Genomic DNA, 22,889 nt, shown 5'->3' with positions numbered 1-22,889 from the left:
CACAGGAATTGTTGCTCCAATGTTAAGATGATTTCATTTTATTTTGCTGTTTTCTGCGATGTTGAACGTTTTAAAATATAGATTTGATGTGGACCATTGAAGTTAATGTAGGCGTTGTTGTTGGGCAAAACTTGTCATCTTTAATCTCTATTGGCACATTTGAAGAAATCTTATCTTCATATATTGGAATACTCCAGTATTGTTGGCAGAATCTTTTGAATAAGGGAGATTTAAAGCACTAAAGCAAGAAATTTAAAAACAGTGGAATGGATACATGCAATCTTGCATTCATCTTTGCAAACATTTTGTCTAACAAAGCTAATAGAAAAGGTCTATAAATGTTGCATTGACAGAGAAATAATAAAAAAAAGTATTTATTTGTACAGAAATAGAAACCAGAACGATGTTTTCTTTAGAATTAATTTCGGTAAAACATTTTGAGTGTGATCTATATCCTGTTTGATTTTCTAACTTTATGATCAACAATAATAGCTGTAAAAGTAAATTCATTATCTCAAATTCTGTATCACCGCTTGTTCAAATAAAGTTCTTATTAAACAATTAAGGTGTTTTTCTTTTAATTATTAGGTCACCCCGAGATGAATTCTCAAGTGACCTATTGTGAAGTCTTTGTTATGCGTCATTTTCATCTTCTCAAAAACACTTGAGACCTCATCGTGCGTCATTCGCGACTTCTCAGAAAGTCCAGAACATTTTTTGTTACAGCCCACTTTAGTCCGTTCAAGGCCAGCAGGTCAATAAATGTAGTACCAATGGAAAAGGTTGTGTAACAAGAAACATACCTGTGAAGTAACTAAGCTATATCCTCATTAGTATTGACAACACTTTTATAAAAACTTCAACCTAGCTGTCTTCCGACACAAATGTCAGGGTTGTAGCCTTTGTCTCAGCAAGATAAAAAATACAATATAATGCTATGTTTTGTTTATTACTTTTTTTATTGATGTTTCTTTTCAATGCTTTATCTTTTTTTGTCAAAAAGCAAGAAAACAAAATCATACACTTCCTGTGTCCAGCACTGTTACCATGGTAACAAACATCAATACATGTACATCATACACTCCTGCATCCACATCTGTACACAACATTTATTTCACTTAACATATTAATGCTCAATGAATGCAAAGCATTTTGAACATGCAGATTTAGCATGAAATTATTCTAAGATTCAATCTGACAAAAACCTCATTCAATATCATCATATTCACATTCTGTTCATGCAAGTCACTTGGACCTCTGTAACAATTATAAATTCAAAATGAGATCAAATATCCATACCAGGGAAATATCAAACATTATTTATACACATCCAAGTCCTGCCGCCGCCCCCTCTCCCTTTCTTCTAACCGACCTTGACCTCTTTCAAACCAACAAAATTTTGAGCTCATGCACATACAATAAGTATACAATTTAAGTTCTAACATATTGCAGCACGATTCATCTGTATTCATAAAATTTCATGTAGTTATTGCTGCAAGACTGGGGAAAAAACAAAACAACAGCAATATGACAGTTGTGTAAAATAAATATTGTGTAAATTTTTCACAATACCAATGGCACATTTATAATTAAGTTGAATATTATTTCATTGCCTAATGAGAAAATTAAGTGAATAAATATTGGATACCACCGGGTCTCTCGAATAAGACCAGTAATAGTTATTGTAGACCCAGTAAATACTAGCTTCAGTACTTCATACTGACTTGCCTAAGGAGAATTTTTCTTTAGCTCATTAAGTAGAGTTATGTTAGAAAACCAGGGACACCAGAAATATTAATATCACATATTCTATGTGCGTGTCCTCTCAATGCAGGGATAATAAAGAAAAAGGTCAATGTTTTAAAAGTTGTATATTTACTGTGTGACTGAAGCTGGCAGCCCATCCCTAGGATGTATTAGATCTGTTAATATGATATTTGTTAGACTCTCTGGACAACATTACATATCGTGAACAAAGGGCCATAACTACATGTATTTATAAGTGAGGGTAGGAGACCATAGTTTAGTATGTGACGGTCCCGACCTCCGACAAGCAATACAAAATATTCTACAACTTAAAAACGAATTCCTTGACATAGTGATTGATTATTTAATGGACAATCATGGAAGGTATACTTATGTAACCCTGGTAAATACTAGACGCAAGCATAAGACTAGTAAGCCAGAGGTCCCTGGTTCGATCCCTTGCAGAGGCAGTGATTTAGATTTAATTAATCCTGCGCAGTGTTACACTTACATTCCCTCTTGTAGTACACAGGTAGTGGACTAGGACACTGGGTATATTTTGCAAAGAAAATTACTTCATAATTATACAACCATCTTTCCAATTAGAAGCTTGTGTTATAGATATGTATTTTAAAACAAATACTGTGGGTACATAATTGAACTTAATATGATTCACACATGCTCCCTGTTGACAAAATGTCTTAAATTTGAGCGGGACATAAAATGACAATTAGGCAACACGAATTCCAAACATTTTTACTCTTTCAGTGACATTTACTAGTATGCAGATATAAATATTCAATAATGAGAGTTGATAACACAGAACCAGACCCAGAATAGATTGCTGGCACACTCACAAATCTATATTTATATATGTGCAAGGGCTTAGTTAGGTCTAATTAGGTCACTGGCCAAGGAACAGTGTTAAATCTAAAAGATATCCAGTAGCTGAAAAGTGTGCCAGGTCTGCACTCGTACCAATAATGCAATCATACAAAGCTACAACCAAGCCATTTCAGGATCAAATGGCTCATAATCAAAATATAGCGCTGACAAACATGTACATGACCTAGATCAATGTGATCAAAACTCTCCAATACATTGCTCCTTCACAATTTCCTCACAAAAATAGTCGAGATACTCTTATAACTCGTGTCCGATGATAACACCATTTAAAGCTTATCTCACAACTTTTTCTTGCTGTTTACAAGAAAACAGAAAATTGCAATCCAATTTGAATCTTGACTGGAACAATGGTTTAAATCTCAAAAAAATTTGATCATGTCTGCATCCATTCAAACACCTGGTCCCAGTTGCTCAAAAGATGATTAGCTTAATCACTTGATTAGTAAGAATCTCATTTCTCCTTAAATACAAAACCTGAGTGAGTGTATTCCTCAAAATAGGCAGGTATGAAGAATTTTTTTTATAATTTTATAGTTGTATAAAATCCTGTAAAATTAGTTTTGCTAGAAATGCTTTTATCCGAATTTTTAAATTGTTAAACTGTTATTAGCCTTACAACAATTTGAACATCAGGGCCCTGGGGTTAGTTCCATTAGGACATTTTCTCATTATGGGACAGAAAACACAGACAATTTATCCACTGTAGTGAAGTGTAGTAAATGACATCTATACATTCACTTTCAGTGTAGTAGTCATAAATGCCCACTGGGCCAATAATCACGCAAGGGACAGTACAATGTACAAACATACATCGTTTTCTGATGACTGGGAGGATGGTGAAGGCATCACATTTTCTGGCATTTTAGGTCGTTTTCAAATATTAAGACTGTTGTGTGAGGAGGACTTTTCAATTCTTGCATCATTTAAGAGTAAAACTTTTTATACAGACAGGAAAAGATTGAGAGTGAAAAAGCAAATTTATAAAACCAAACAAGCTTAGCCTCTACCGTCAATACCATATCTAATATACTTACAACATTTACATTCAAAGTCATGCAAATTTGAGCATATTTTTAAAATTACAATATTTTGACCTTTGGAATGAATCTTTTTTTTTTTTAAAGAAATGAAGCACTATGAAATACAGCTTCACTATTATACCAGTAAGCATATCTGTCCTCCATATAGTCAAGCTTTGTTCGGATTAAACTCTTTTAAAGCGTGCTAGAGACAATGCTTTTTTAGTCTATTAAGAAAAACTGCTGTGTATAATTTTTTACATCAATTAATATTAGATTTATAATCATCAGATTAACATTTAACTTCCATTTTCGATTTAACATAAATGTTGTCATATCATTTTAAACTTCCTGGTGGATCAAACTCTAAGACTCCTCAATCCTGCATTTGCTCATTACAAGATTTAAATATTGATATTTTTGCTTAATCGATTGATGTTAACACATTCCCCATTCACAACCTCTTTACCTCTTATCTAACGGCTCCCTTTCTAAAGTAAGTGGTACTCTAAAGAGCTGATTTCTTGACACTATTGACGTGTGCTAATCATTGAAGCCTACAACAGCCTTTATCACAGTCCATAACGATCAACGGATCATGTCAGGACAGAACTGTTTAAAACATTTTCACCTCAAAAATTCAAAATAGTCCTTTCAAAAACATCTTTGAATGTTTGAATATTCTCTTTTTTGCCTAGACTCAATGTAAAACAATTTTCCAAATTTCACTATGTTTTGAATTGTCCCTGTATGTCAATTAATTAGGTAAGGTTTGTATTGCTGTCACTTTAGGACTTGCACTGCGAGAGCTCCAGACTGCCACAGTTTGATTAAAAGCTTGGTGAGATTTGGCGGTCTACAATTCCTGAACATTGGTGAACTTAGGCCCTTTTTAAACCTTTGCTGTGACTGGTGAGCCTTATGCCGTGAGCTGGATGATCTGCGATTCCTCATCACTGAGCATGTTGGCAGACCCTGTGCTGTGAGCCAGATGATCTACCGTTCCTGAACATTGATCATGTTGGCGGACTCTCTAACAATCTTCATTGCCTGTGACTGTTACCATTGATTCCCAAGTATTCTGGCAGTTTGAACTCCCTACGTATGTAGAAGAGTATGTATGCTTTACACTTGGCCACAACTTCTGGATCACAAGGTGTAACTGTGCTGTCATTGAAGTGATACCACTGACCTGAAAAATACAAATATTCAAAACACTGTAGTTTCCATTTATAGTAAGTGATATTAACATTTGACCTTCAGACATGAAAAGCAATTTCCAGCATGCACATTCATTCTGTACTGGAGAGCTGATGTTTATAACCACAAAGTCAACACCCAACAATAGGCCCAGAGGGCCTGTATCGCTCACCTGGATTTCATGAGATATGAAACAAGAATGATGATTAGATATATTTGTCACTGGTATTGCTATGTCAGTATATCATAGGCATTTTATATGGGTACATGAAGTTTTTATGCCAAAAAATACCTTAATCCAGGAAAGGAAATTTGCACAATTTTGAATCCCCACCCCATGACCATGCTACCATACAAATGTGAGTGATATCAAATGCTTAGTTACAGAGAAGAAGTTGTTTATTGCTTAGTTTCAGAGAAGAAGCTGTATATATGAATTTATCAAAATTGACCCCTTTTGGCCCCACCCCTCAGTCCCTAAGGGGTCAGCACCGTTATTTGTACAATTTTGAATCCCCACCCAACAGTGATGCTACCAAGCAAATGTAAGCAATTTCCATTGCTCAGTTTCAGAGAAGAAGTCGTTTATACCAATATAGCCCAATCAACCACATTTGGCCCCGCCCCTCAGGCCCCTGGGGGGTTCAGCCCCATCATTTGCAAAATTTTAATCCCCACCCAACAGTGATGCTACCAGGCAAATATGAGCGATATCCATTGCTCAGTTTCAGAGAAGAAGTCGTTTATATCAATATAGCCAAATTGACCACATTTGGCCCCGCCCCTCAGGTCCCTGGGAGGTCAGCCCCATCATTTGTACAATTTTGAATCCCCTCCCCATAGTGATGCTACAAGGCAAATATGAGCGATATCCATTGCTCGGTTTCAGAGAAGAAGTCGTTTATATCAACATAGCTATATTGACCCCTTTTGGCCCCGCCCCTCAGGCCCCTGGTGGGTCAGCCCCACCATTTGTACAATTTTGAGTCCCCACCCCAAAGGGATGCTTCTGATCAAATTTGGTCAAATTCTGATCGGTGGTTATGAAGAGAAAGTCAATTGTTGACGGATGGACGGACGACGGACGCCACGGTATGGCATAAGCTCACCTTGGTCCTTCGGACCAGGTGAGCTAATAAGGGACAGAAGATAAAATATCACCCATCCCACAGACGTCCTTTTCTATTACAATGCTATCAAGACTAAATGAATCTTAAAGAGGCTTACCCGCAGACGGACCGATAGACGGCACATCTCCGATCACTAAATAAACTTCAGTACACGTTTCTATGTGACAAAATTAGAGGCTTTCCGACTTTATTTCTTGAAAACAATTACAGAATATGTATTTAAAAGACGTTTTAAAACTCAACCTGAGAGGGAAATGTATGGAATATAACGGCAAATCTTCTTTGTAAATCGCCACTGCCTTTGAAGTTATCACTGTGCACGTGCTTCTTTCTTTGACGTGTCAATCAAATTAGACTCCACTTTATAGCGGGGACTTATTGCGGGTTGCAATTAAATAAATAATATTTAAAAAATGAGGTTTTACTATCACTTTTCAGCGTTTTATAAGGAAAATAAAATGAAAAACTCAACAATTCCAACAATCTGTCATGTGTAAAAAATCTTTTTCTATTAGCCAATTTTTCTGATCTCTCTGCGGGCAAGCCTCTTTAATATTTTGGTAGCTGACTTTCAGACTTTCATCCCAAACTTTCATTAGGACTTCATTCTTTGCATGACAAAGGAAGTTGATGTTTTTGAAGTCCCCAAAAACCTTTTCATGCAATGTTTGTGTTAGGATAAACATCTTTTCAGATTCCCATCCAGACAATTAATTGGCTTTTCAATTTTGGCTTTAATTCTGTAAGTAAATCTTCGATGATAATCTATAACCAGCCAATCACTATAAACAGTTTGTTAGAGATCTCAAAATTGTTGTAAATTCTTACCATCATGCATAGCATAGGCGGTGTAATGACCCGATCCAGCTCTGAAAATTATCAAAAGAAATAATTACTGAATATGCAGAAAACTCATCGGTATCCTAAAATATGAACATTTGAAGATTAGTGCTCTTTCAACTAACATATATCTAGTAAATGTATAATGATTTTGTAATAATCTTGATTATTTAAACTGAAATGCAGTTATGACTTCTTAAATCATGAAATTATAAAGCTTAATCATGAAAGGATGAGAGCATTTCATACCCAGATCCATGATGTACAATGACAGCAGCGAGGTCGTATTGGCTGCTTCCTCCATAACTACCCCGAGTTTCGTGCTGCAAAACAACAAACTCAAAATTTTTACAGAAACTAGATTATCCGATTCATAGTACTAATAAACCCTTTCTTGAACATGCAAATTTCTATACAAAGAAAAATACCAAGTTGTTTAATGAATGACTTGTCAAATCTTCCTTCTTGTTAAAGTGAAATTCATGGAGGCTTTTCTCAAGGTAACAGCACTTTGAATAGCTGAATATAAGTTCTAGTTCAAGATTCGAAGAATTATGCTTATATCACACCGGGAATTATGTGATATATAATAATGTATCTATTTTACAACAATGGATAACAATTGTTTTTTCCTCAGGTGTGAAGATATTGCTGGAAGTATCACTTAAATGACTGTCGCGGGAATTAAAGTGAATGCATGTTATCATCAACACATTAATTAAAAGATGAAAGTGAATGTTATTCATCATAGGATTGAAAGCAAGTATAACATTACTCCAGCAAAGTTAGAGGATAACATGGTGAGAAACTTATGACAGGCGCCATGTAACCTCTAACTTCCCAAGGCGGATTTACACTGCGCAGAAGGTCGGTTGGCGTCAGGACCAAAAAATAGCCAGAGACCTTTAACTAGCTGAAGTAGTTTTACATGTGAAAGTAAGAAAGCGTTATGTCTCAATATCAAATATAACAAGCAAAGCATACCAAATTGTCCAGGACATATCTGTTCATATTGAGCTCTCTCAGTGGAAATTCTATGAATGTTTCCAACTTCATACGGAAAAAAGATTGCCATCTAAACCGCTTGATGTGCAAACATAATACCTGGAAAGAAAAGAACATTGACTTCCAGATATCAATTATTCTTGTCTTTGGAATGGTCAGCATGTTCCAGATATTTTACAATAAATCATCCCATCAATATAAGACTCTAGCTATTGCAAGGAAATTAAATTGAAAATAAAAATACTAGGCAGATAACGGTACTCACCTCATCTGTCAATACACTCACAATATAATTTTGTATATTGGGTGTATTGACAAACGAGACAAGTACCTGTTCAATATACATAACGTTTACAAAATGCGTATCATTTTACCAAAGAACTAGAAAATGGCTCCAAAACATTGTGTTACATGTTTCCAGTCTATGCAATAATGCACCCCTTGCAGAAGGGGTCGATTGACAATTAAACCTTGACCAGTGATCAGCAGAATATGATAAGGTGTGTAGAACTTGATTGTATGATGTAAATATGAACCAAGTCAGACAGGACGGGATATACATGGATAACAACACTACATGCTCCACCTTAAAATGGCAGCCTGAGCATAACAAAATGATTTTTTAGACTAAACCATTTTCATATTTAATAATTTTCTATCCCAAATATTACATCTGATATAATGATGAAAAAATATATAATTAATACATGTCCTTACATTGGGCAACCTTCGTATCCAGAATTTTTTTGTTGATCTTTGTCTCTTTTTACAATTACTACACATGTAAAGTTCTGATTCCTCCAGCTCCTCCACCTCTGTAAAACTTGTTAAGCAATCTGAAAAAAATTAAATGAAAACACAACATTTAACTTCTTGTGCATACAAACTTTTTATGGAATACCAGATGAAGAAAGTGAGAAGGGCTATTCCATTAAAATATCTACTTGACCCCAGGACTCCACAACAAATCACTTCTTTCCATGGTTGGATTTTCTTCCTATTACCTCTGTGTAATTTATTAAAAAATTCTATACGTGGTACCCCTTAAGAAAACCTGGAGCTGGAGTCCTTGGGTGGGGTAGACGTTTTACTGGAAAAGCCCTAAGGTTTTTTTAACAAAAATGATTAAGTTTGAACAGACATACTGTACCTGATAACCGACAGACTTGCTGCTCCCCATCTTTAGATTTACCTCCTCGTGTAGAGAACTGGGCTGGAATATCCAGTGACAGATCTGTAGATAAAATACAATACTAGAGTTATCACACCTTACAGGTTGATAAAATATGATTTGTACCTAGATATGGTTACACTAAACCAACAAAGTTCTTTAATGAATATTCATTTAAACTAAAATATGATGTACATTTCCTCTAGGTGATGTAAGGAAATAACTTTCAAGCTATTATTTAGTTTTACAAGATAAGCACTGACAAAGCTTCATTTAGGAAAAACAGAAAGAAAAGAGGCCCAAAGCAAAATAATGTAAAAATTTTCCCCATTCCCCAAGTGGTGATTTAGAGGAAAAGTTGATCGACAATGAACGCTGTGCCATCCTTCGGCATTCTATATCCGACAATGAATATTACAGATATCAGATATGAGACTTACCTAGAAAAGGATCATGTTTTTTGGATTCAACTCCACACACCAGACAATTGACTTCATTCTGGAGCAAGCCCCCAAATATTGCCGTGACAATGGTACTTTTGCCTTTGGGTCCGATAAAGGGACTATTATTGTTTGGGTAGGGCAGAAGAGTGAGCAGCTCCGTGTGTAGCCGGTCCAGGAGATAGCGCATAAACTCGTGGGCATCTTGCTGCTGGTAACCCCTATGATAAACAGTTATCATCAGCATCAGATTCTAAACCAATTTGTCTCTGAATGTATTGTTATCAGCATCCGATTCTAAACTAGTTCGTCTTATCAAAATATATGCTGGCATAAAATTGCAATGGCCTCTGCTACCTTTCACATTCATTTCATCTGGTCACTTGCATTGTCTGTTTCATTAATTCTATTTCATTGATTCTATATATTATCTTTAGAACGAATTTGTTACAGACAAATCATTCATAAATTTATTAAAATTTCACAACTTCAACTGTAAAAATATCATGTAAAATGATACCTAAATCTTGGCACGACTTTCCAGATGACACAGAATAGAGATTCTGGAGAAATGGCTCCTTTGGTCCCCTGCCACAACGCAACAAGTGTCTTCCGTAACTCTTCTATAAGGAGTCTGTAAAACGCAAAAAATACAATTACAAAACCTATCATTGAGCAAATATATTATTGGCAAATCTTGCACCTTAAAATATGTTGAAACAAAATACACCGAATTTCACTTTATATTGAAGTTTTTGAATTTGTATTATTAAAAATAAAACATTAATTGGACAATAAGTGGCTTTAATGGTCCATGTCATCTTGGGATCATTCATGGCAAGTTTGAAACAAATCCTACATATCAAATAGGATAAATTAAAATGAATGGCAGAACGTAAGAATGACAAAAGGTCCTTCAGATGCCCTAAGGTGATAAACTCACACATCATCCTCCTCGTTTCGTGTTTTCCGTGTGTGGTGATATTTGCGTGACTTGCTAATCTTCTCCTCTAATGATGGCAACTGTTTGATGTAGCCACAGAATTGCTGGATGTTACTAAAACGATAATAATGCAGAAATTATCTCAACAACATAATACCATTTTTAATCTTTACCAACATTGTTTTACAGGGTCAACAATCAACATAAGCTCTGGAGATGTTGTTTTAAATGCTGGAGGAAAACCCTTAACCCAACCAACAACATCCTCTGCTGTCAGACTTTTACAGTTACCAGTGTGTGTCTCAAACCGGTGTTCAAGGGAGAGTGGTATGAAGCTCACCCCATCATGACAGCATTCTACTATCCATGCACTAGCGATCACAGCTACCAAGATTTATATCATTAATATCTATTATAATCATACAAACTTAGATGAAATTATCTCCACAACACATAAATACCAAGTTTAGAATAAATGATTATGGAGCCTTTAGAATTCTATTTTAGCGACATTTGAATTACAAATTTAGTAATAACATGATATCAATTCTAAGCAGTATAATGATTTCACCTATAAATACATTATTTTCAAAAGTTGCAAACTTCAGTGTTAAAAGTTAAGTATCATTGACAAATCAGATGAGTAAGGATCTTGGCAGTGTATAGTCATCATCAGTTTGCTTATATTCTGTACTCTGCTCTTTACATTATTTGAACTTCGAAATTACACTCCGACATCAAGAGCTATATATATTCCCTGCACAACCTCATCAAATGAAGGCAACGACTTTGTATTGCATTTGATTAAAGCTTCTGCAACTGTTAATTAATTAACTTTCAGACAAAAATCAATATTATTTCTTATTAGCATGGGATTGGAACAAAACCTTGATTAATTCTATAAAGTAGAATTTTTAAAAACATCTAATTAACTAAAGCAGTGTATTTGTTTTTAATTTTGATACAGTTCAATATTATACCTAAGGGACTGTAATACTGCATTCATGAAACACGTGTTTCCTAAATTACGGAGTCCAGAAGACCTTGGCCTGTCATCCTACAAGGGAAGAAAATAATGAAATAATAAAGATGTAAGTTACGTGTGAAATATTTTGTTCAAAATTTTTTTTATCTTAAAATCACAATTCATAATATCATTACTTAATTCTACGTAATGGAATATGTGGCAATTACTTTTTTACATTTTTTTTAATATTTTTTTTTTATTTTTTTCTTTTAACAAAACACAAAACAGATATGATATGAATATAACAAGGAAAGACAGTGACATCAAAACAAACCTACCTTTTTAACTTTTTTTCTATGTCTGTCATTCTCTTGTGAATCTGTGGAAGCTCGTCGACGTACCTTCTGTCGTATATGGTTTCTGGCACTAAGAGAGAGAAAAAAAAGATAACTATTATAAATACACATACAATTCATCAGTATCAAAAAAATAGGAAATTTTAATTTGACTGTGATTCTCAAAGTTAATCTTTAACCTGGTCACAACAATGTGATGATATACATAGGAAAAAAAAAAGGGTGCAAGCAACGTCTTCACAACATCAGCCCCTGAATAGCATCATTCTGATCATGACTATCTTGGACCATTTTTGGTAAAAATTGTGGACCATTTTTGGTAAAAATTGTTAACAACCTGTGACTTTCAGAAGAGATGTGGAGGTTTAAACCAAGTGGCCAGTTATGACCTTTTGCAATCTCAAGTCTAGATTAAGCTCTTCATCACACCATGCATATTTTTTTTTATTTATTAAATTCTGATTTAAACCCTAATTTAAGGAAATGTCTTTTGAAGAATTTGCATCCCAGAGAATCTGATCTTTTAGAATTAATCGATTTTGACGAATGTGTCAACTGTAAACAGCAATGTATCGTCCATGTTAACTACAAAGCGTAGAGTAGTACAACAACGCGTAGTAATATCGATAACCGTGGGAAAATGTAATAAGGCTGGCCAATTTGCGCTAGGGTATACATAACTAGTTGCATATGCAAAATATATTACACTGTCAAATTCACTGGATAACAGCTCAATTATGTGATAATAAGAAATATGATTGTTTATATCAAAACAGAATAAACAGCAGGATGTCATAACATATCTATAACTAATGTCAACTCCCATTTTACCTGTGATTGTGAAAGATCTTCTATTTTTAATACTCAAATTTGTACACAACTGTAGTATCTATGTTACCTTACCTGGCTAATGACTGTAAGTTTTTCCTGAGTTTGTCCAAGTGCCCGTATTTTGTATCGTTAATCACAAATTCATCACAGATATAGCTGAAAAAAATAGGCAGAAGTGTTTCATTACAGTGGAAACCACCTATGAATCAACATGGCCATATGATCTGTTATTAATAAATTTGATAGCAAGGCTGATTTCAATTGGGAAATTGAGTGCGAGAAATGTGCATGATAATAACCAATTCCTTGAACGGCACATTATCCCAATGCTGTTTCCTCTTTATGAAGAAGAAATCCCTGTTCAGCACATTTCTGACTTGAGAGTTATTTGTATTCTGTTTTTATTTTGGATCCCCCAATCCATCCCTTAAACAATTCACAAAAAGATTGACACTATTCTCGGCCTTTAGAGGTATTGATATTTTTCATTTTTTCTTTATGTTCAATCTGTCTTTCCCAAACAATTCACCCATAAACTGACATACATGTACATTATTCTTTGACTTTTAAGAGTGGAAATTTTTTTGATTTTCATTATTTTTTGAAATTTTGAACAATTCTGAGACAATACATGTACACAGCACCACCATGTTTGAATAATAAAATATCAAACTGAAGTACTTAACTAATGTTTTGTTATAATAGTATAACAAAATGTTCATCCTATCATCCTGGTAAACCCATTTCTTGTTTCGTTTCTGATATCATATACCAGTAGTACATTCATATTTTGACTGAATACTATTAAATTCATATTCTCCATTTGAGATCAGTTCACACATGTCTCTCACCAGTAAACGGCATAGTTATCACAGTCCATGCAAACAGCATGCTGGGTGGTCACCTCATGATGCTCCTTGGCATGGCCATTCACGTACCTGAAAATGTTGACAAATTCAAACAAAAACTTCCAGAAGAAGTTAAGTACTGTGTCTGGCAAGATACATGTAAAATAAATTTGAACTGTACATTATTCAGTTCAGTATCAACCGATATATAAACACTTAACAACTTCATCCAATGTTAGTTTTCACATTATCCTGCATCAATTATGTCTGAAAGCTGCTCATTCAATTTAATCTGAATCAATGAAAATTTAGCAAAATACCTTCCACAATGTATTTTCCCACATCGAGCACAAATCCATGGGCTCTTGTCGGTGTTGCATGCTGAAAGAAAAAACAAAAAAAATAAACAAATGAATAAATTAAATTGAGTAAATAGCATTATTAAATTACCATGCAATATGTAATTGTATGCACAATTAAAGGGTTGAAAAGCCAAACTAGAGAAAGAACTTGGTCTATCAAAGCTACATGAACCTTTTAACCAATGCAACCATTCATTTGTACTGTTTTTCCTTTATAAGAAAAGATCAATATTGATTGTGCAGACCCCAAAGAACCCCCCATGCTATTTAAGTCACCGAGATGAAAATAAATTAAAATACAAAAAGACTAACAATATTTTAATATTTTTCACTTGTGCTTCAAATTCGTATATTCTGTCATTCTCGTGAAATATCTTATAATAAACAGGAAACCATTCAATATCCTCTATATATTATGACATTATCCCTGAGACAATGGATACAGGCTAGGGCCAAGATGACTTCAATATAATGACACAGAAATGTGTTGCTTTTTCATAATACTGAAACCTGTCATGTTATTTTTCTCCAAATTAGACTCATTTATATATAATATGCTTGTGAGTTATCTCAGGCATTTTTTTGAAATTTTCAATCAATTTATAAGTCTATACAAAAAAAAAAAATGTTCAAAAATAGAAAAAAAAATAGTGTAATGAAAACAGGCATAAACTGTTCAAAGACCTAGGGTACTATTTTGTTGCAGAGACAAGTGTAAATATCTATAGACTAAACCTGGAATGGCACAACCTTTAGACTAAACAAGACATCTCAGGATCAATACAAAGATGCATCAGTCACTCTCCATCATGCCTCACCACATGAATAACTTAATGCCTTGATTTTGCCTTTCGATACAACCCCCAGTGATTTTGTTCCCTGTGGCTCCTGTTCATACTGAATGCAGCTGTAGCGTAGGCTTGCAAAGTCATACAATTACAGTCAGCCTGCCTAATCACAGGGAGAGGAATTGAAAGCCTTTCTCAGACAGATTCTCTCCGGTGACTACACATGCTCTTGGATTTAGTGGTGATGTAAAGCTTGTTCTATACTGCTTCACTGAATTAGGTTACTGTCTGGCCAAGTGATGAATATTCATAATGCTATAAATACCAACCAGGGTACTTCTCACAACAGTGACAACACACTGTACTTTTGTTGGCCACTGAATCTTTGTCATTTTTTACAGGTATATCATTCAAAAACAAAATTAAATACCTGCACTATATATGAAAAAACAGTGGTTATAAAAAAAAGAAACTGAAATTTTAAAAACGAAAAAAGTAGTTCATACAGTTCGTATCATTTTTTTCCCTTTTAAACTGCCTTGATTTCAACGTTATTTTTATTTACATCAGGTATTCTGATTTAGAGACAGAGAGGTGTTGAGATCATATACAAGTTTTAATTTATTAGATAAGCACTGGTACCCTTGTCCCCAGAATTTCCAGGATAATTTGTTAAAGAAGCAAAGCATTCTGAAAAATAACATTAATTTACTCTAATATAAAATTTACAAACAGCATGCACATACCCTCAACAACTGTCAACTTGTTAAAGAGAATGTGAATTTGCCAAATGCACATTTCATTTATTTTCTTTCTAAACTTGAGAATTTTCTACTAAAACCATGTTTTAACTTTAACAGAGAACATTATTAGTCTTATTATTTTATTGATGTGTGTGTATAACTATGTGTGATATTTTGAGTGTAAATGCATTTCTTCTGTCATAATGAAGAATATTGTTCTGTTTCTTTATCTCTTCTTTCTTGGGAGGAACTATAGGAAATAATAATGCCTCCACCACTTTGGGATCAAATTCAGGACCTCTGGATTACCTCCAGCAACCCTTTACTTCAAGTTTGGTTTGTGTCCCATGATCTTTTCTGATAAAACCCAAATGCATCTTGATTTGGAAAGTCAAGTGATATTTTTTTTAACAACAGTAATTATAAGGCAGTCATAATATAAATTCATTTTAGGAAAATAAATTTTCCCGTTTTTTTTTTTGCTAAAGGAAACAGCATATTTTTCAACACTTAAAATATGACCGATACTGATGGAAGATTATAGTTGAAAAATATTTGATATTTATAATTCAAAGCAAAAAATGAATGACAATAATTTCTGCCAAATATCACCTTCAATGAAATATGCAAATTTACAACAACAAAAAATATGTAAAAATGTCAATAGAAAAAGAATGCCATCAGTCATACATTTTAATGAAATAATTAACACTTGAATTTATAAGAATACCTCAAAAATAAAACCCATTGTTTTCTGTTAAAAAAACATCAGACTTATCTCCCTTGGACGTAGATTTGCCTTTTGAGATGACCCCTCTGTGTATTACACACGTCTGAGCTGTCATGTTGAAATGACAATAATTATCACTCTTGTGTAAACAAACGGGAGTCCACCATGCATGTCTTCTTTCCGTAGATGGTGATTCTTTAAGATATCTGGTTTTAAATTCTATATTACACAACGAGGGCATGTTTTCGTGGTTTACGCCGAAAGACAGGATTATTTTCAGCCGAGGAGCCCCTACTCCTCATTCGAAACCAGGAGCACATGGCAGAAGATAAGGGGGCAATACACATCGACGACGTCTAGATTCCTGACCAAGCAAAGCCTCGAAACACTTACATACGTGCCCACTTTACAAATATAGATGTCACATACGTCTGTACAATAACACAAAGACGGTATACTCACCTGCGCAAAAATAATCTGGTGGTAAATTTTCGCTTTTTATAGATGGCGCTGTTACATGTACAGTTTCTTCCAAATGCGGGCACTCCATGAAATTATTTCAAAACTGTATTTTTTTAAAATGAACGAGCGAATGTAATGTTGTGGCACAGCGTCATGCGATGATTGCTTCAGATCGTGCCATTCAAGGAGTTTTAATGCACAATATCCTTGTCTTGCTATCATTGAAGTTACAAAATCGCTTCGTTTTGCAAAGTACACTGCAGTATAATAGCACGAGCCGATTTATTCCCGATACATCCGCACTAGGTCAAATATTATATTTGTAAGATTGATGTATTCGACAATCCGAGTATTATCCAAAATAACGTATTGATTATTTTATCTGTAATAATATTGTATAGTTTTATTTAATATGAAGAAATAATGAATTTTCTCTTTCAAAATGATATTAGGACTATATTATGTCGCGTAGACCGAATAATAAAGTAGTCCCACTTAGCCACTGTTCGTGATCATGTGACGTCGTACAAAACACAAAATGTAGGCTATGTGGGGCTTGTGGAGCCATATAGTCTTTCCGGTGTAATGCACGGTGCCTTACAAGAACACAGTGTTACATTAATCTGAACACACTATATGACTCGAACGGAATACAAAATGCATTTCCAACAATAAAAGTCCTGTTAAAATTGATTAAAAAAAATATTTCTGTATTTAATAATGTACATGTAGATCTACGTAGATCTAATGCAATTAAAAAAGACCCTCTACTGAGGGTAGGTATAGTCCTATAAATAATATAATTAAGACTTAATTAAAAAAAACATTTTCAAGGTTCGACATATAAAAAAATGTATTCGATAATGAATATTAAAAATCACAATTAAAACAGTTAAGCCTTCGAAGTCATAAGTGCTACATATGTAAACCAGCCCAGGGAAAACAATTCTCACATCCCTATATGGATAAAGAAAATAGGTAAAATGTTCAAAATCCAATTTGAAACAACCAGAGACATATACATATATCTGTATATATATGTCTCTGAAACAACCAACCATTGAAATCCCACTGCTATGTTTTTCGCGAGTATATATGGATATAACTTGATTAGTAAATTATCTCGTCAGAGATCTTGTAAATTAATATAGGCCTATATTGTAAATCAAATAAAGGATTTTTTGAGAATAAGAACAATTAAGAAATTACGTTTTAGTTATAAATAAACGGTAGGTGGGCCGAAACCCTCATGACATCTCGTTGAAGACCGAGCAGCGAGGAAAGAAAGAATGTGTTTTAATGGGAACAGATGATCTGAGACGAGCTGTATAAATCATACATAAGAAAACTCCATGGTACAAAATGTTCAAATCGAACTTACAAGTTGACACTCACATTTGCATTAATAACGTATCTGACATCAGACCATTTTTTTTCTAATTATACACTTCGAGAATGAAATAGTTCCTTATTTGACCCATCGGTGAAATAACCCGACCCGGGTTTTTTTTTAATTTGTTTGAAATGGTGTTCATCCTCACAATTAATTAAGGCCAAATAAAGACAGTAAAATAACATAACATAACATTAACACATCATTGAAATACCCAAAGCGACTTTAACATAGTTTTTACAGTTGATATCTCGTCACTTTAATTTCATAGTTTATTGTTGTAGACATCTTGGATTAAAACATTAAACTTTATTTATTTTACAACTATTGCGAAACAAGTTAGATCAGCTTCTATTAATCACGCTTGTTGGTCCCGATGAGAAAGTGCGGGGGTCTTACGAGGGGCGCGGCTAGACCAATGGGAATGTGGTGATGTGTCAGTCTAGGCGAGCAGTCTTGGGCCGCCTAGGTAAATGTCAAATTCAAATTAATTTTATTTCTCTTTTCACATGATATCGCATATAGAGAAAACACGATGACTTCTCATCTTTTTCAATAACGCAAAAGTTTTAGAGATATTTAATATGTGAATGGGGGGGGGGGGGGGGGGGGGGGGTAATGGAACATTACATTTGGATTAAATTAGAATTAGATAAAAACATGTACTATTTTTTTTGTGCCACCTGAGATATCATATACATATATACAAAAATACTTAAAAGAAATCGACACATGGCTACAGGTCTACACGTACAAAAACGTTCAAATCTAAAACTTCAAAAAATTCTATGAATTTTCAAAAAAAAAAAAAAAATGTGAGTGGTTGTATTCGGAACCAATTAGTAAAATAGAACAGATACACGCAATGAATGACGTATACATATATTGACCATAAGAATCATCATCGTCACTTGGATTGCAAGTAGTCTTCGAATTGACAGTTGAAGTGTATAGTATATATGACACTAGCTGCCTTTCTCTGTCCTTGTTTTCTTCCATACAGTTTTAATGGCATTCGTATCATCTCAATGTACTTTTCCATATGTTAACTTGTGAATTTGTGTTAATCAAGTCCTAGAGTATAAGACTTGGAAGGTTCATATCGTTATTTTTACGTTATATTCACATTTTTTGTTATTTGCCGAACCCCGAAGTTGGGAAAATATCATCTGGCCCTGACACCATGTCTGGTGTAGGACCCCTAACCCGAGTTTCCTCTGGCCCTGACACCATGTCTGGTGTAGGGCCCCTAACCCGAGTTTCCTCTGGCCCTGACACCATGTCTGGTGTAGGGCCCCTAACCCGAGTTTCCTCTGGCCCTGACACCATGTCTGGTGTAGGGCCCCTAACCCGAGTTTCCTCTGGCCCTGACACCATGTCTGGTGTAGGGCCCCTAGCCCGAGTTTCCTCTGGCCCTGACACCATGTCTGGTGTAGGGCCCCTAACCCGAGTTTCCTCTGGCGCCGACACCATGTCTGGTGTAGGGCCCCTAGTCCGAGTTTCCTCTGGCGCCGACACCATGTCTGGTGTAGAGCCCCTAACCCGAGTTTCCTCTGGCCCTGACACCATGTCTGGTGTAGGGCCCCTAGCCCGAGTTTCATCTGGCGCCGACACCATGTCTGGTGTAGGGCCCCTAACCCGAGTTTCCTCTGGCCCTGACACCATGTCTGGTGTAGGCCCCTAGCCCTTGTTTCCTCTGGCCCTGACACCATGTCTGGTGTAGGGCCCCTAACCCGAGTTTCATCTGGCCCTGACACCATGTCTAGTGTAGGGCCCCTAGCCCGAGTTTCATCTGGCCCTAACACCATTTCTAGTGTAGGGCCCCTAACCCGAGTTTCCTCTGGCCCTGACACCATGTCTGGTGTAGGGCCCCTAGCCCGAGTTTCCTCTGGCCCTGACACCGTGTCTGGTGTAGGGCCCCTAACCCGAGTTTCATCTGGCCCTGACATCATGTCTAGTGTAGGGCCCCTAGCCCGAGTTTTCTCTGGCCCTGACACCATGTCTGGTGTAGGGCCCCTAGCCCGAGTTTCCTCTAGCCTTGACACCATGTTTGGTGTAGGGCACCTAGCCCGAGTTTCCTCTGGCCCTGACACCATGTCTGGTATAGGGCCCCTAGCCCGAGTTTCCTCTTGTCCTGACACCATGTCTGGTGTAGGGCCCCTAGCCCGAGTTTCCTCTGGCCCTGACACCATGTCTGGTGTAGGGCACCTAGCCCGAGTTTCCTCTGGCCCTGACACCATGTCTGGTGTAGGACCCCTAACCCGAGTTTCCTCTGGCCCTGACACCATGTCTGGTGTAGAGCCCCTAGCCCGAGTTTCCTCTAGCCCTGGCACCATGTCTGGTGTAGGGCCCCTAGCCCGAGTTTCCTCTGGCCCTGACACCATGTCTGGTGTAGAGCCCCTAGCCCGAGTTTCCTCTAGTCGGTGTAGGGCCCCTAGACCGTGTTTCCTTTGGACCTGACACCGTGTCTCTTGTAGGGATCCCCGAGTTTCCTCTGACCCGGACACCATGTCGGGCTAGGAGACACCCAGAGTAAGAAAACAAGCACAGGAAGACAGAGTCTGAGGAAAGGAAAGAAAGATTTAAGATTCAAACTATTGCACTGGGGCAGAGGTTTCTTCAGTCTCAGGAAATGGAAGACACGGTTCATTTAGGACTTTCAGATGCCCTCTACGACCAATATGCAGTAGGATACTGAATGTCCTGTCCTGGGCAATTCGCTATGGGGCATTGTCCCCTGTTGGATTTTCCGGACATATTTACAGAAACAACGTCGCGATTAGCTACTTATCCACCTGACATCAAATCCATATCCTCCGACGGAAAGAACTCGCGCCAGTAAAAAATCTCAATTTTGAAACAGGCAAGTTACGAGACAGCCAAGTCGCTTCCATCTTGAATCCCAGAATGAAGTAGCTGAAAATTTGCAAAATTGAAAAATTATCGACGTATTTAATATTAGAAACCAAGTACATGTACCAGTAATCACGTACTGATTCTTATGTGATTCTAATCTATGATAGTCATCGACAATTTTCAATAATGACTGACTTCTTAATCCTTGCTGTTCATTGAACAAGCATTTTGTAAGCAGTTCCGTTAATCGACGGTCTTCAGATGCTTTGGACATAGGTCGACCGATCAAATTCTTCACTCGGGAATGCTGAATGAATTCTACCTCTGGTAAAACGGTTGCCTCGATAGTATCATACAGAGGTTGTCATCTTTTTCATAACCATAAGATTTTCTGTGGAAATAATATGACACTTTGGTCGAATAAACGGCCCTGTTCCAGAGGATCGGTAAAACGGTTGCCGGTGGCATATACGATATAATTATACTAGAAATTTCAAGTTCATTTATTATCTCAACACCTGTACAGAAAAGGTATACAGAGATAGACTACACAATGCAATAATTTACAATAATATGAAATTTGGTGAACATGCGTGTATATACAGAGGGATAAAAGAATAATAAAGATGTAAACTTATTATATTTGAATTAAAATACCTACTCAGGGGAACATAAGAAATTGATTTTTTTTTATAAAGTTACATAACTAGCGGATCCGGGGGGGGGGGGGGGGGGGGGGGTCAGGACCCCCGCCCCCCTTTTTTTCGGACGAAGACAATTTTTTTGATTGAAAAACTTGCTATAATCATTTCATTTATCGAAATTTTGGCCCCCAGACCTCTCGCCAAAAACATTTCGGCTCGCGCCTATGGCGCTCGCATTACCACTAAATTACTGCCCCCCCCCCCCCTTTCAAATTCCTGGATCCGCGCCTGAATTATATCTATAATACATACTTGTAGAAGTAAATTATGCCGTCGTCATGCGCCACTCTAAGTGATAAATAAAAGAGTTCACCAATCGCAATAGGATTTGCCGTTACTGGGCGCTCATTGGTCACGAACTCACGGCACCTCCAGACATCAACTTACACGAATTATGACTATGGACCCGTGTCCTAGGCTCGGTTATAACCGGAACAAGGACGTTAAGCCCCATCAATCAATCAATCAAAGACTATGGACCCCGTAACATCAAGTATAGGCAATGATGTGGATAGTCTGATATTGGACTGCATTGCGATAGCATCTATATCCGTTATTGATGGCGGAATTATGCTTAAAATCATGACTTTCTCCATTGCTTGAAATAAGTTCTGTATAAATGCATTTGACCTTTCCGTAAAAATTCTTAATTTCTTCATAATCTTTCGGACGATATTGCGCCTGGCAAAAGTTTCTTGTCGTGTTGAACCTCTAACATTGTTGGATCACACCCTTATTTGGAATACGCATATTGAAGAGGACTTATAGGCTTGCCTGTTGTTTAATCCATTTGTTTTATAGCAATAAAGTTTGTTGAAATGAAGTGAAATGTGGAATACGCTCCCCCGAATTAGAAACTTTTAAAATCATTGTTCTTTCTGTCACTTTCTAACGATAAACTGTTGTAATAAGTTTTTATTAAGGCACCCGGGTGTGAAAGACACACGTGTTAAGTTCAGGATGGGATACCTAAACCATGCCTTGGTGGAGGCGAAAGAGTGAATAGAATAATCATACTTAGTAGCTAATTTAATCCAAAATTCTGCAGACTACATTTTATGTAAATCAAGGCCATATATAGTTCTAGAATAAAACACTTAGTCATTCAAGCATAAAATGCGAGTCGCATCCAGCAATCTAAAATCCTATGCACGATGGGAATGTCCTTGAACTTTGACTTCAGGACACCATCTTTACGTTTATTTTTTCCTGTTTGGTTTCAGCCAACTTTGCTTTTTGTTGAAACATATTTACCAGCGAGATATACAAATTTTGACCCTGGTCTTTCACACAATGACTGTGCCCTCCGGTAGCTTGATTCCTAAAACAAGAGGTCCAGACGGCCTGAACCTCTTACTTGTAGTATAAGTGTTATATCAATGTTACTTTCAGTTTAAAGCAATATGCAAGAGTCAATGGAATACCTAAGAGGATGAATAAGGTTTTCAG

At 36.2% G+C, this 22,889-nt stretch overlaps 1 protein-coding gene across 1 annotated transcript; it reads right to left on the bottom strand.

Moving 5' to 3' along the window:
• Window positions 1-2,348: 2,348 nt before the first annotated feature.
• Window positions 2,349-16,768, bottom strand: LOC117334566 (ubiquitin carboxyl-terminal hydrolase 3-like). Its single transcript, XM_033894256.1, has 15 exons — window positions 16,488-16,768; window positions 13,723-13,783; window positions 13,406-13,492; window positions 12,627-12,710; window positions 11,706-11,793; window positions 11,381-11,457; window positions 10,401-10,514; window positions 9,978-10,091; window positions 9,458-9,678; window positions 8,997-9,080; window positions 8,564-8,682; window positions 7,826-7,945; window positions 7,091-7,164; window positions 6,830-6,870; window positions 2,349-4,863 (listed from the first exon to the last, which is right to left on the bottom strand). Exons 1-15 carry the CDS (start codon window positions 16,573-16,575, stop codon window positions 4,715-4,717), a joined length of 1,521 nt encoding a protein of 506 aa, XP_033750147.1. The 5' UTR covers window positions 16,576-16,768; the 3' UTR covers window positions 2,349-4,714.
• Window positions 16,769-22,889: the final 6,121 nt, after the last annotated feature.

The sequence above is a fragment of the Pecten maximus genome, chromosome 9, assembly GCF_902652985.1.
Source record: "Pecten maximus chromosome 9, xPecMax1.1, whole genome shotgun sequence".
NCBI classification, from domain to species: Eukaryota; Metazoa; Mollusca; class Bivalvia; order Pectinida; family Pectinidae; genus Pecten; species Pecten maximus.
This window is presented reverse-complemented; position numbering and strand designations above follow the sequence as displayed.

Coding starts and splice junctions, on each gene's coding strand:
- LOC117334566 (XM_033894256.1), bottom strand. CDS start 16,575: ATGGAGTGCCCGCATTTGGAAGAAACTGTACATGTAACAGCGCCATCT. Junction 6,871..7,090: donor ATTGTACATCATGGATCTGG/GTATGAAATGCT, acceptor GATAATTTTCAG/AGCTGGATCGGGTCATTACA. Junction 4,864..6,829: donor CGCCTATGCTATGCATGATG/GTAAGAATTTAC, acceptor TGTATTTTTCAG/GTCAGTGGTATCACTTCAAT.